This window comes from Colletotrichum aenigma (genome assembly GCF_013390185.1).
Source record: "Colletotrichum aenigma strain Cg56 chromosome Unknown KSG_Cg56_contig07, whole genome shotgun sequence".
Lineage (NCBI taxonomy): Eukaryota > Fungi > Ascomycota > Sordariomycetes > Glomerellales > Glomerellaceae > Colletotrichum > Colletotrichum aenigma.
Genome location: NW_023500913.1, coordinates 3,183,642 through 3,198,352, shown reverse-complemented (window position 1 = coordinate 3,198,352; position 14,711 = coordinate 3,183,642). Strand labels below are relative to the sequence as shown.

General features: G+C 52.8%; 4 protein-coding genes across 4 annotated transcripts; 2 read left to right on the top strand and 2 right to left on the bottom strand.

The window, feature by feature from the left end:
• Window positions 1-209: 209 nt before the first annotated feature.
• Window positions 210-1,870, bottom strand: CGCA056_v011121 (Multifunctional cytochrome P450 monooxygenase; the record flags this gene model as incomplete). The annotated part of the gene is made up of 2 exons (XM_037326368.1): window positions 210-1,296; window positions 1,353-1,870. The coding sequence occupies 2 exons, from the start codon at window positions 1,868-1,870 to the stop codon at window positions 210-212; spliced, it is 1,605 nt and encodes a 534-aa protein (XP_037175759.1).
• Window positions 1,871-3,875: 2,005 nt separating this feature from the next.
• CGCA056_v011120 (putative thioredoxin reductase) lies at window positions 3,876-5,126 on the top strand (the record flags this gene model as incomplete). The annotated part of the gene is made up of 2 exons (XM_037326367.1): window positions 3,876-4,104; window positions 4,162-5,126. 2 exons carry the CDS (start codon window positions 3,876-3,878, stop codon window positions 5,124-5,126), a joined length of 1,194 nt encoding a protein of 397 aa, XP_037175758.1.
• Window positions 5,127-5,220: 94 nt separating this feature from the next.
• CGCA056_v011119 (UPF0676 protein) lies at window positions 5,221-6,480 on the bottom strand (the record flags this gene model as incomplete). The annotated part of the gene is made up of 4 exons (XM_037326366.1): window positions 5,221-5,856; window positions 5,906-6,049; window positions 6,102-6,269; window positions 6,319-6,480. The coding sequence occupies 4 exons, from the start codon at window positions 6,478-6,480 to the stop codon at window positions 5,221-5,223; spliced, it is 1,110 nt and encodes a 369-aa protein (XP_037175827.1).
• A 5,113-nt stretch (window positions 6,481-11,593) lies between these two features.
• ANK3-0 (Ankyrin-3) lies at window positions 11,594-13,801 on the top strand (the record flags this gene model as incomplete). Its single annotated transcript, XM_037326365.1, has 1 exon — window positions 11,594-13,801. The coding sequence occupies one exon, from the start codon at window positions 11,594-11,596 to the stop codon at window positions 13,799-13,801; it is 2,208 nt and encodes a 735-aa protein (XP_037175060.1).
• Window positions 13,802-14,711: the final 910 nt, after the last annotated feature.

The following is a 14,711-nucleotide window of genomic DNA, read 5'->3' as shown; positions in this document are numbered from 1 at the left end:
GGGAAAAGTACACGATTTGAAAGCGATATGACTGCATGAGAACACGATATGGAGTTTCTGTATATACTGTGCACATGTCCGAGGCGGAGTGTGCTCCTTGCAATCGCTAGATACCCTTCCGCTATGTACACGAATGATATTTACACTCTTCAGACGACAATGATAGGTTAGTTTACATGCAACATGTGTGGTATGATATGATACTGTCCCTAGTATTGGACCACGAAGTCCTTCGGGTCAGCAAGCTGCGCAGCGTTACTCGCCTCGAACGGATACTTCCTCTCCAGCTGTTTGATCAACTCGACATGTTTCTCGCTACGAGGCGTAACCTTGAACTTGAAATCCGTTCCGTACATAAGCACGCCGGGCTTCGGCTGCACGTCCACCTCGATCTCTTTGCCGTCCTCACCAACAGCCCAGCTGAAGTTGAACGCCGCAATCGTCTGCGCAATGTTGAGATACAGACTGTTATCAGCAAAGACCTTTCCGACGCAAATCCTGCGCCCGTATCCGAACGCTTCGGTGTGAGAATCGGGCTCATTGCGAGGCGGGAGGAAGCGATCGGGGTCGAACGTGTCAGGATCAGCGTGCACCTCGGGATCGTGTAAGAACCAGTAAACTGAAGGCAAGATAATGGCGCCCTTCGGGATATGGTATCCCCCGAACTCAAAATCCTCGGTTGCTGTATGCGGGAAGCCCATAGGCGTGAGCGGCCACCACCGCAAGGCCTCCTTTACCAAAGCATCAACATATGGCAGCTTCTCACGGTCCTCGAAGCCTGGCAGGCGACCCGTTCCGATGACCCGGTCAATTTCCTCTTGCGCTTTGCGCTGGACGTCGGGGAACTTGAGCATGGCCAGGGCAAAGCTGGTCAGAACAATCACCGTAGTGTCCGTAGAGGCACCGTAGAGACTGCAAGCTGCCCACAACACGGCGTCCTCGTCTTCGGCACTCAAGTTTCCGTCGTCGCCGACTCCCAGTTGCTGCACAATTTTGGACACGAAACAAGTAGGGGAAGTGAAGTTGGCCATCTGATTCTTGACGAACTCGAGTGGGATGTAGGCTGACGACTGGATAGACTTGCGCCACTGCTTTGCCTTCTTCTGGAAGGTCGCGCCGGGGAAGTTTTCAGGAAGATGGCGGAGGGCAGGGAAGATGTCGACGGCCCAGGCCATGGGACTGGCTGCGATTGCAAATTCCGTCAGGGCCTTTTCGATCATGTCGACCAAGGCATCCGGCTTGTGAGGCTCGACGGTGTATCCGTATGTCACCTTCAACGATGTGGCTGCGGCAGCCCTGTTTCAATTGCTGTCAGCAAGTACATGCAAGACAGAATTGTAGTATTGACTCACTTTTTAAAGTGACGCAGCAAGTCGCCAGGCTCCCTCAACGACCGCACGAGCTGCCGGCCCACCTCGGCCACTTGTACATCGAGAAATTGCGCCGCAGATGCCTTGGTTCCCAATTCCTGGTGAACGAACTTGCGACGACGAAGATAGTCGGGTGTGTAGCCCTGGCAGAGGAGGACGTTCTCGTAGCCGCACAGCTTGCCCGCCATTTCCATCGTGGGTCGTCCAGATGTTTTGACTGCATCCTGGTCAAGCAAATCGTGCGCCATCTGCCTGTCGTTGACAATGACGAGCGTCATTCCCATGACTGTCACGGAACTAATTGGCCCATACAAATCCTTGTGCTTGATCCAGTGGAGGTGCTCCGGGACGCCATTGGGCGGGAAGTCTCTGATGTTTCCGAGTAGCGGGAGTGGCTTGGGGCCGGGCGGAAGCTTGCCTCGGGGTTTGGTTGATTGATGGTAGGCGATGTACGCCACCAAGCCGAGGATGGCCAAGATTGGCCAGGTTATGACAGCCATGATGTGGTCGTCAGCACTTTCGCTGACAGGCGCGCAAGCCTCGTCGCTCTAGCGTAGTCAATTGGCACAGGAAAGAACGAATGAGATCGCGATCATTGGAAATTGTGACCATGTGGCCTTCCAGCGAGAAGAGGGTAAACCAACGACATGTTTGCACCCCCGGTTCCGCACGTGATGTTATCTCATGCAAGAAGGCGGCACAGTTACACAAGAGTCGATTCGTCTTAGCGTGGTTACTCAACAGTTGCTTCGGAAGTCGTTGGAGATCGCGAAGGCCGGGGTTCGACGTCGTCACCGGACGTTATGGACTCAAATTGACATGCCGAACGCCCGGAGCGAGATCTGGGCTGACCGGCGACCACCCCGAGACCGGTCGGCCCCACCTTTCCGGACGCTGACATCGGCAGGCCTCGGTCTGGGAAGGATCAAAGTAAAGGAGGGGCAAATGAGAACCCCACTATGAATAGGCAAAGCTTTCCGATGAACAGATGGAAGAACCTTTGGCCCGCCTCATCCCGAACTTTTGCGATGATTAAGCGCATAAGGCGGTCGCTTGAACTTGCCAATGTTGGGACGAACTTATCAATAGTTTCACGGTCTCATAGCAACACCCGAGTCTGCAAAATGTCACCAAGTCCGGCGCCAGATCGCCTCGTTATCGGCTGGCATAAAGCGCGAAACCCAATTCGAGGTTGCTGAGCTGTATCTAGCCGCGAGAAACTTTGGCGCCTCGCAAGATATGCACCTTCGCGTGGCACCCGAGACAAAAACAACGGCTATTCGCCGGAAATGACGGTGCTCCAAGACACCCGTGTCACGGGAAACCAATGACAACTTGAACATGTCGTGAAAGCATGCCGCTCAAGACCTCTTAAGTAGAAGCTTGAGGCATATCGGTGAATCAATCTCGTATCTGTCGTTGAGGATGCCAACTCTCGCTCCCGTGTCTCATTTCTTTCCCCGATGTCTCTTGCAATGGAGCACAAGTGGTCGAGGAACGATCTCAGCTCGCGTCCAAACTTTTTTAGACCAAGACACGGCGGCGATCATAGCTCATTAAGCTTGTTTATAATGACAAACTCCACAAGGGGATTAGTCTGAAAGTTTGCGGTAGAACCGAGACCTTACCCAGTGGCTAGCGGCATTTTTACAGGGAAATCATCATCTGATCTTTCAAGATTTTCTCCCCAAAGCTTTTTGGATTTTAATCAACTCTACTCAATTTCCCTTTCGTAAGAAGTGCGAACATTTCAACGGCTGACCGCTGCTACGCTGCGGTTCCCGCCGAGGACCCAAGATCCCCGCCCCTCCCGCTCTTGACTCGTGCCACCCGCTCCCGCCAGCGCGCTATCACGAATTCGCGATTGTGTCGCATGTCCCTCTGATATCCTTTGGGGGGAGGGTTACATAGACTCGGCGATCACGCAATGACGATTCCCCGGGATACTGAGTCAGCCAGCAATGCAGAATCGCCCGCATCAACTCGAACAGCCGCCAAAGGCGTAGAAGGCGTGCTCGCCGGTAATTCCGCAGTACCCAAGACGACCAAACTTAAAAAAAGAATATCACACCCACCCCCTGGTTGAAGGCAGATCGATGCCACATTCAAGGACACCCACCTGAAGAGACTGACCTACCTCTTTCAGCTCTGCTGTCGACTCTCGATTGGCACCCTCACTAGATCCTTTACTTTACCTGACGCTAATGCCACGGCCCGATTTCCCCACAGGACGGGCATGCCGTGGCGCTGTCACCCAGATCTACGGCTGCTTAGGCTCATTTCAGATGTCTTGCGGTATCACACCATCAAGATGCCGTGGCACGCACTTTTGAGATGTCCGGGAAACCAACAGTTTTTTTGTTTTGATAAATAGCATGGAATGCCCCTGGGTTGTGAAGAAAGAAACTTGTAGCTCAGCAGCTTCTCCTGACACCAGCTTAGCTCTCCAATACCCATCTCACCGTCTACACTCTTTTACTAGACCATCACAGCACTGTCGCTATCATGAAGTTCACTCTTTCATCCATCATCCTCTCGGCCCTGAGCCTGGCCTCCGCCGCGCCCATCGCCAACTCCTCCACACTCTACGATGCCGTCATCGTCGGCGGTGGCCCTTCAGGTCTTGCCGCCTTGAGCGCTCTCGGCCGTGTCAGGAGAAATGTTCTCCTCATCGACTCTGCTGAGTACCGCAACGGCCCTACGAGGCACATGCACGACGTCCTCGGATTCGATGGTAAGGATATCCTGGTGAAACATTTTTGCCCGCGCATCTGCTAATCTGCCCCAACAGGCGTCACCCCCGCATGGTACCGCTACGCCGCCCGCAAGCAGATCGAGGCCTACGAGACCGTCTCCGCCATCAACGGCACCGTCACCAAGATCGGCGGCAGCGACGCCGACAACTTCGAGGTCTCCTACACCTGCGCCGAGAACAGCACCCAGACCGTCAAGGCGCGCAAGATCGTCCTCGGCACCGGCCTCCAGGACATCCTCCCCTCCACGCCCGGCATCGAGGAGATCTGGGGCAAAGGCCTGTACTGGTGCCCCTGGTGCGACGGCCACGAGCACGCCGACCAGTCCATGGGGCTGCTCGGTGACCTCACTGACGTCCCCTCCCTCGTGCGCGAGATCCTCACCCTGAACACCGACCTCGTCGCCCTCGTCAACGGCACCGACACCCCCGAGAACCGCAACGCCACCGAGGCCAAGAACCCCAAGTTCCAGGAGTTTCTCGACCTGCACAACGTCACCGTCGAGAACCGCACCATTGCCAAGGTCACCCGCCTCCAGGACGGCGGCGCGCACCCCACCGACCCCTCCCTCGCGACCGCCCCAGAGCACGACCTCTTCCGCGTCGACTTCACCGAGGGCGAGCCGCTCGAGCGCTCCGTCTTCTTCGCCAGCTTCCCCGACGAGCAGCGCAGCTCCATCGGTGCCGACGCCGGCGTCACCCTCTGGGGCGGCAGGCTCGCGGTTGATGTTGCCAAGGGGTACGCGACCAACGTCAACGGCATCTACGCTATTGGTGACGCCAACTCCGACAACAGCACCAACGTCCCCCACGCGCTGTACACTGGCAAGAGGACTGCTGTCTTCCTCCACGTCAGACTGGCCAAGGAGGACCAGGCTAAGGAGACCGGCGTCGAGCTGTCTACTCTGCTCAAGAGAGACATTGAGCACGAGGAGCGCGCTCTCTGGGATGTTGTCAACGGCAAGCGTGACGAGATCCTGTACGCTGGCGAGTTTGACCAGTAAGGAATTCATGTACATGATTTGGGATGCCAGCGGAGGCGTTTTTACATAGACGGGCGGCGTTTGGAAAAGTTACAATGACATTTCATTTGATCCTTCAATCTGCTTCATCCTCAATCTCCAAGTTGCCAACCTTGAACTTCTTGCCCTTCATGTCCGCGTAGTCATTGTGATGATGGTAGTTCTTCACGCGCTCTCTGACGTATTGCAGGCCAGTGACTGGCTCCGCGTTCTCGGCATCCTGCTTGACGAGACCCAATCTCTTTAGTAGCGGAGATGGAGCCGGCTTGATGTCGACGTCGTCACCGGGTCTCACAAAGTAGAACAGACCCTGGCGGAAGAGATGGGCTTGGTCTTCGGGCGGTCGCACAACCCGATGAGTCGTCGACTTGAGGTACCCTGCAGACCAGAAGTCGAGGGTGTCGCCGACATTGCAGACAATGCCGTTGTCAATAGGTGGGACATATTTCCATTCGCCCGACGACGTCTTGATCTGAAGACCAGCAACGTCCTGACTCCACAGTAGCGTCAGCGAGCCAAAGTCAGTGTGGGCGCGGGACCACGTGTGGGCGACTTTGAGGTCGTCGGCGACGGATCGCGGGTGGTAACCCATGTATCGTAGGTGATCCTCGCTGGGATCTTCGTATGCGTGGCGTGAGGAGAAGTAGTCTTCTGGAAGCTCGAGAATGATGGAGAAGAGTGTGAAGACCTTGCTAGCGATCTTCAGTGAACGCTTTCCATGTGTTAGTCGGCATGCCATGTCGACATGGGCGTAAACTTACCCTTGAGAAATTCTCAATCTCCTCGCGATATGCATCGAAGAAAGGGTGAAATGGCTCATTCGCATACCTAGGTATGAACTTTGCAATATTCACTGACTCTACATTATTGAGTACTTCTGTCCCTTGCATCTTCTTATCATGAAACTAGTTTGATCAGCGTCATCTAGCTATGTCTGTCAATAGGATCATGACATACCGGCCTGTATCCAAAGTAGTTCCCCTTGGAAAAGTCACACGTGTTTCCTGGCCTTGCCTTGTCTTCGACGGGGAGGCCGAAGAACCCCTGTCCGATGTCATACTGGCGCTGCACCTCTTCAGGCGTGAAGCCAGTATTGATGAGACTGAAGAAGCCCGTATCGTGAACCTGACCATCCTGTCAACGACTGTTCGCTGTTCGCACCGATGTCACTTACGGCTTGGCGCAGTTCCTCAGCAAGCTGCTTCTTGCTACCCGGCTCGTCAAACTTGCCAATATCGATCACCTTGATATCCGCCCAGGGGAGATCATGCGTGGTCTTGGCTGGGCGCTGCCATTTCGGCAGGGGTGTGGTTTCAGGGGAGACGGCCGACGGCATCTTGGACTTCCTTTCTTTTCAATTTTCACTGGCAATTCGGCGAGCAAATTCGTCGAATTGAAGTCAAATTGCATTGATAAATACCCCTCCATCTGATGTCACGACGTTCCCCGCGCCGGTACTTTCGCGCCGTGCCGGAGGCGGATCGCCGCGTTCTGAGCACGCCATCTCCCTCAACCATGACGAGCCGAATCCTCAGACGATGGTTGGTGAGAACACCCACATGCCATGCGACTCGGAGATCCTTTCATATTCCATTTGGATGACTTGCATGATTATTTCGGCGCGCCGCCGTCAGAAATAGGTAACGCTGAGGCCGACGTCGGGGTCACTCCCATCAGTCCTTCAGATGAGACGTATTTCACCATGATTGGATGGATGCACCAATGAAACAACCAATCCCATGACATATAGAAGAGAATTAGTCTATTTAACATTGAGTTGGCTTACTGGAGAATTACTCGCATGTAGGCGATTTTCGATGCCGAAAGTGACATCAAGGGCAACCTTACGTGTCCCACTGTGGAGCGTGCCCTACATAGGTATCCCATGAATGGTTCTCCACAACAACAAACCAGCAACGCATTCTTAGTGTAGCGGTTATCATCCCAGCCTTCCATTTCGAAAGAAACTGAACAGCTGGGGACCGGGGTTCGACTCCCCGAGGATGCATTATTTTTGCTGTTTCTCCTGATAGGTTTTTTTGATATTTTACACTGTCACTGTCTTTTTCTTTCGAAAATAGGCGCAGAAACCGGCGCTGTGGTCGTGGGCATTCTGGTATGCGAGGTTAGGTTCAGACATAGGCGACCGCGATGATCGGCAGGGACGGCAGGGGCGACACCAGAGGACGAAAGATGGCGACACCAGAGGACGACACCAGAGGACGACACCAGAGGGCAGAGACGGCGGGGACAACAAATGCCATAGGGACAACATGAGAAAAGTAAAGATGAGGGCTCCGCCAATCATATACAACAATAAACGACTCATCCGATCAGGATCAATTGACCAATGTCTACAGCCGAAGCCTCGCAACGCTGCCTCCTCTTCCCCGTTGGTGCGTAGGAATGCATTTAGCTAGGCGATATGCTTCGGGTCATCGGCATCCCCAGGATACGTTGCTTTTCTCTTTGTTCACCATGCGGGTTTGCTTTCCCCCTTGCAATTCGAGAAGACATGGCGATTGGCGACGTCTTTGTAATTTCTAACCAGATGTTAGGAGATAAGCGATTGAGATTGCAGGACATGGCGGGGTTGTAGATGCTCAGCACCTTCATCTGATTCTCTTGAAATTACGACGAAGCGTGACTATCAATGTTGAGGGATGGCTGAGGTTAATCTCTAGGTATTTAGTATCGCGTGAATCGTTTACCAGTTATTGTATCCAAACCCCCTACTACACTTAATGCGCAATGGAAACCAGGATTATCTTGTAGCTCCTCTATAACAGGACCGCCCCGTATTGCCGTTAATACGATAGCTGTAGAGACAGTCGAGCTAGCCAGTAGCGCAGATTATGTGGAGGATTACGCCGTGTTTGTTCTAGCGAGACATGTAGCCGCCGGGCCGCGTTTTCCAGAAAAGGTAGATTTTCTTAAGCTGAATGAGCCAAAGTTGTCCCTATTGCAAGCTCACTTTGAGCATGATAGCTAGACGAGTGAGGCTTGTGTCCTTGGCATCGACAGCGGGAGGATTCTCAGCATGGAGCCATTTGAAGTTGCCTTTACAGCCTCAACGCGGGCAAAAAGGGATGTAGGATCTTCAACCTGTATTGACTTCTTGTTTTCTCGAGCATGGCTCTGTCCCAAAAGCCAGGAGTTGAAAGAAGAAGACTGTCAAGTATGGTAAGCATGTGCAGACCAACCGAAGGAAGCGAGACAGGGAGACAGCACCCCTGAGCTGGGCATGATCCCATTGCGAATCATCTCTCTATGGCCGAGCAGGCGACGGTTTTGCGAGAGCTAATTATAGCCTTTTATTATCGGAGTGTCTTACTGTGTGAAGAACCGACCCAAGCGCTCTTACTATGTTTATCTACCGTGTGCCCTCTTACAGGGTAGGTTATTCCCCATACGTGGCCACAGAGGTTTCTATGTACCATCCTGGCCATCCTGGCCCTCACACATCTACCCGCCAAAGTCAAACGGCAGTCAGGAAGGTGTTCCCATAGGCGGTAAAGTGTGAAAAAAAGTCAACAGGGAAGAAGGACAGGGTCGGCTATGGAACTTCCTCAACATAGCAGAGCAGCCGTGCAGGCCGTCACAACCACACACTTCGGTCGCGCGCAAACGAAGGCGCGGCCCTGTGCTTGTGATTGTTGCTCTTCCCGATTGTTTCCGACTACCCTGTCGTCGAGCCTATCAGACGCGGGAGTTTCTCGACGCGAGGTCGTTGGGCGCGTCCTTTTGAGAAGTTCAACAAACACTGGTACTTGACGCGTGTGCCCAATGAGTGTTCAACAAACTGGCTGCGCGGTCTGCTTCGGCTTGGCGGCCGCTCAGCCGCTGCCTCGGCATTTGCGGCTCCAGCCTGTTCTGCGTTTTCTCTTATGATCAAGGCTGGTGAGTGATCCCTCTTCTTTTCTAACCTTTTGTCTATCCCCACTTTGTGCACTTCCGTTATTCTATCGTTGGCAACATACTAGTCTATCGAGTCGCCGCCCACCCTATGGGACTGTCCAAGGCCAGTACAATGGAGACGATCGATGAGCTATTTGACACAGAGGAGAAGGCACAAGAAGCTGTGTCGGAAGAAGAGATGCCTGTCGGATTGATACAGCTCTGGCCAGATCCGGAGATCGAAGATGTAACCCACATCCCAACAGACGTAGACCTAATCGCCATCCATGGTCTCGGGGGCCACGCCGTCAAGACTTGGACTGATGGCAATAAGTTCTGGTTGCGGGACTTTCTGCCGTTGAATTTCCCTCAAGTCCGCATCTTGACCTTCGGTTTCGATTCATCGTTTGTTTTCAACGCATCCAAAGCCAGTATTCCGGACATTGCAATTCAGCTGCATCCAGCAGCTGCGAAAACGCAAAGCCGAAGCGACCGACCGAAAACCTATATTCATTTGTCATGGGATTGGTGGGATAGTCTTCAAGCAAGCCATGGTCTTGGCTTGCGAGAGTGCAAGTCGATACAGTGGGATCGAAGAGTCCGTGGCCGGCGTTATATTCCTCGGCACACCGCATAAGGAAGCCGATATTGGCTACTGGTCGGGCCTGCTGGAGAAAACGGCTCTTCTACGCGGCCTCCAGCAGAACCTGTTGTTCAATCTTGAAGAAAGAGCCATTGAGCTAGGATCTATTTGTTCCCGTTTCGTGGAACGTGGTATGCCAGCGGGTTTACAAGTCTTCAGCCTTTTTGAACAACACATCACCGAAAAGTTGGGGTGTCTGGCAAGCACGTTTCGTTACCCTTTGAGTAATCCCCGCTAAAACATGATCTGCAGGTCGTCGACAAGTCCTCGGCTACTCTCCATCTGCCTGTAGAGACTCCTCTTCCACTGAACGCGGATCACGACAAAATGTCCAGACATCTCACACGGTCCAGTCTTAACTATTTGACAGTCTCCAATTGCATTGCTGAGTTGGTGGATATGATGGCGGGAAAACCTGAACATACCTGTGCGTGAAGATACCACACAGTCCTAACCCCCCTCGCCAATACAATATTTTGGGATCTCCTAGATAGCTGACGCATGAGTGCAAACAGTCTTCGACGCATGGCAACTCGGCTTTCTATCAAGTCTGAGATCCATAGACCCGGAAAGGGTCCTATCGCTCATTCCCGTTCACTTGAAAAAGTCCTCCAAGTGGCTGCTCGAACATCCCAATTTTCAATCGTGGACGAGCCAACAAGGCCGCTAAATTACTTGGCTTCATGGGCCATCCGGCTCAGGCAAGACAATACTCATGAGAGGCGTTGTCGCTTATCTGATGGAGCAGAGCGAGTCTTCCGGAGGTACTATCCAAAAGCCGCTCTACTTCTTTTTCGACGATGGGGACTCTACCCGAAACACATCTGCAGCGTTTGTACGCTCTGTTTTGTGTCAGATCCTTGTTGACGAACGAACATCGTATCTCATCAAGTATCTGGATGGTCGCAATCGCGGAGAGGATGCGGAAGTGGAAGACAATCTCTGGACATGTCTCTCAATTGTCATTGAGAGATCCCGAGGAATCATCTTCCAGTTTGTTGTTGATGCGATCGATGAAGCACTACGTAGCAAGGCAGGAGAGACAACTACAATAGTCGACAGACTCGAGCAGCTCATCGCTCAGGACTTCAGTGGCCGGGTCAAAATGATGCTCTCTAACCGAAAGAAGCCACAGAACGAGTTCATGCAGACGAAAATTGCTATCATTGATGTCGACAACGACTCTCATCGGCAAAGCGTGCAGGAATTTGTCTGCCGGCAGATGAAAAAACGTCTCGAAAGATCGCGGGACTCAATCAGGATCGGAGATTTCGTGAAGAACACAATTGTGGAGATATCTCAGGGTAACTTTCTCCATGCTAGACTTGCATGGGAGCAGTTCTCTGAGGGCATCACGGAATGGTCCTGGGATGAGATACAAAAGAGCCTGCATCAGCTCACTGCCATCTCCCACGGTCTGGTTGCGGCCTACTGCAAGCTCTTGAGTAGCATTCCGAGAGCGCACCATACCAAGGCGAAGGCATCTTTCGCTATTCTCCAAGTCAGTCAAGAGAAGCTAACGTCTCGCCAACTTGCGTTTCTTGCCACCTTATACACCCAGCAGTTAGATACGCAGCCGACACTGTCAGAACTCCAGTCGCAGAGTGCCGATTTTGAAAACTATCTAACTGAGGCTTGTGGATACGCCATAAGAAAAGTCGAGAATGGCTCGGTCAATTTCGACCATGTTTTTGCCAGGGACCTGCTCACAGGCAATGTGAAAGACCTCTCGCCAGAGGAGCAACAGGTCATTTCAACATTTGAGGTCTCAGAGGCGGATGCACACGCCATGATGCACACTTTGTGCATGTCTATCTTACAACTGGAGAATAGACCAGCAGACTCCTGGCACGAACTTCTGAAAGATGTGCGTCAAGCTGAGGAGAAACTGAGAAGGACAACTCGCGAAATGACAGGCGGAGTAGCCGAATCGGGCGCTGCTCGCATCGAATCGTTCGCCAAAACGCCTTGCTTCACCTACGCACTCCGATACTACGTTAGCCATTATGAAGCGGCGACGCCCAGGGCTCACGCTGAGCGCGCACTTGTTTTGTTCATGCCTACTCGACAGGCGTACTACTGCCACAGCTTGTGGTTAGCGATCCACGGAAACAACACAGACCATCGCATCTCAGTCGATATGGATAGCGAAGAGCAAAAAACCAGCTCCAACTCGTCAAAAAGTGCAGCTTTATTCCAGCTCATGACGCGAGGAGACTATCCAAAGATTGTGAATGGTCTCGTGGCCGATGGTGCTGATATCAATCATGTGGCAGGCTCAGGCCACAAACGCGTCACACTTTTGTCGTGGGCTATCATCTGCAGGCGAAAGAATTCTTTCAGAGCTCTTCTGCGCAATGGCAATGTTTCAATCAACCACAGCCCCGACGGTACTCGTGGGCCACTTCATCATGCGGCTCGTTGCGTAGACGATGTATCGTACATTCAAACGTTGATAGATCACCCCGACATCGATGTCAACGTAATTCAATCATCTAGTAACCCGCTTCACGAGGCGCTAGACTCGAAGAACAGATTGGGTGTCGACGCGCTTTTGGCCCATCCAAATATTGATCTTAGCATTACAGATTCTTATGGGCAGACTCCTTATCTCAAGGCGTTTAACCATGAGATGTGGGAACCGTTCCTGCTGAGAATCATGACGATGCTTCCCCAGAAAAGCTTCTCTATTCCAATTCCCGTGACCAGTCAGCTCCTCGCTGCCGGTAAACACGGCTGGACGAATGTCGAGGAAATCTTCTTAAAAGTGTTCGCATACCAGTGGCTCACGCATGATCCTGACACAAACCTGCATGTGTTGGCGCACTACGCGTTCTTTGGCCATCGGGAGAAGTTGCTCTGGATCATAGACCGTCTTCCAACCCAACGCGTCTCATTACGCAGTGGAGTGGACCATTACGACCTTCTTCACCTGTGTGCCAGTCACAACTGGGAAGACATGGTGCACATGATGCAGCGGAAATTTCGTCTACAGTCACTTTCCTCAGACCATGCAGGGAGAACACTTCTGCACTGGGCCATGGAATACAATTGGGATATCGACAAGATGGATCTCAGTCAGTACAGTGTGGCTGATCTCAATAAGAAGGATCGCGACGGGTTGACAGCAGTCCACATTGCCGTCATAAACAGAAACATGGCCGCCTTGGAAATCCTGGTGGCCTCAGGGGCAAGTTACTTACAAAAGGACAACGCTGGCATGTCACCCGCCCACATGGCCGCCGATCAAGGCTACCGCGCTGCCCTTGTATACTTCATAGACGTACATTCTGCCGACTTTGGGATTACTCATACAGGCGCCAGCCTCCTGCACCTCATCGCCCTGGACTTCGACGAAGCCATGATACACCACTTCGTAACCTCGCGAAAAGCGGCGATAAACATCAACTCCATGGATCGCGAGCGCCGCACCGCGCTACACTACGCCGCCATGACCAACAACGCGTCTGCGGTCGAAGCACTCGTTAAGCTACGTTGTAGCATCAATGGCCGAGACAAAAATGGCAAATCAGCTATCCACGAGGCTATCCGAGGCGGCGGCGCTGACACTGCTTTGCGGCTGTTGGACCTCGGCGCCGACTGGCGGGCCACAGACGCGTTTGACCAGACGTGCCTGCACCTTGCTCTCCGATACAATAGTGAAATCCTTGTGTCGCACTTCCTGCAGCTAGACATGAACATCGGCGCCGTAGACCGATTCAAGATGACACCGCTTCATCGGGCATGCGGCGCGGGCAATGCGGAGCGCGCCCGCGAGGTCCTTGACAGGGGAGCGGCGTGGGATGCGCGGAACATGCATGGGCGCTCACCCCTGGAGTTAGCCGTGGAGGCGAGGGCCACGAGCACAGTAGGGACGGTGGTGTCGTGGATGGTGACGTTTCGGAGGGCACAAATCAGCGTAATTCGACGCATAATAAGTCGATACTTCGACAGCGCGCTCAAGCTGGCCTGTGAGCTGGAGCTGGATTCCACACGTATCGCTAGCATACTGAAGGAGGCCGGTGCAGACATCGACTACAGCCAGGTCAAGGTTGATAGGGTGTATCTGGCTGGGCCGACAGCAGAGAAACGTGATTCTCTTGTCCCTCGGGGGTGAGGATTGCAGCATCCGTTCGACGGCCCGTTCAGCAGCCGCCCCTTGGGCTAGTCCAAAATCTCAGACCATGACAGTAGCCATGGCCGGTGGAACGGCTATTAAGTGCTCGATGGCGTCAGTTAATAAGTCCTCACTAGATAGACAGAGCAGGACCATATGACGTTTGCGTTGAATTTACTTTTGTCTATTTCTATAGATGAAAAGGTTTATTGTAGAAGACAATTGGCGTTCGTCCCCCTTAGATATTCTTCTTCGATTTTGTTGAGGTGCCAGAAGTAGCAAAGATGCCTCGTCCGCGCATTTCACTACATTGAGTAGTTGAGAAATCATCTAACGTCCCGCACCCACTTTCCGGACACCCCCTCATTCCGGACACCCAAAAATTATGCCCCCATATATCAACGCAGTAACTTAAACCTAGGACTTCTGCTATTCTGATGCAACTACAATACAACTTTCGCTATCACTAGGGTTTTCAGACTCGCTGGATTCATTTATACTATTTACAAGTTCTCCCGCCTCGATTTGAGCCCTCCGAATAGCCTCAATATCAGCAAACTTCGAATTTGGGCTCATTTTGACCTTCTTGCGTTTCCTGGCCCTACTGGCATCAACCTCTGCTTGTAGTGCCTCAATCTTTCGCTGGGCTACTGCCAGTTGGTATGCCTTCTCATCAAAGCCCTTCTGAACCTTCCGAAAAAGCAGGCGTTGCGTATGCTCATCGTTATCCAGCTTGCTGAACAGGCTGAACTGATCCTGAAGCTCATCCCTCTTCTTGGGGGTTGACCAAGGGACTGCTGATGTATCTGCCGCCCATTTTTCGCTTGCTTTGCCATCAGAGAGCCCTTTGCAGACCTGACCAGCTGGTTTGGCAGGGGTTGAAGTGTTCTCAAGCAGCAGAGGGCTCATG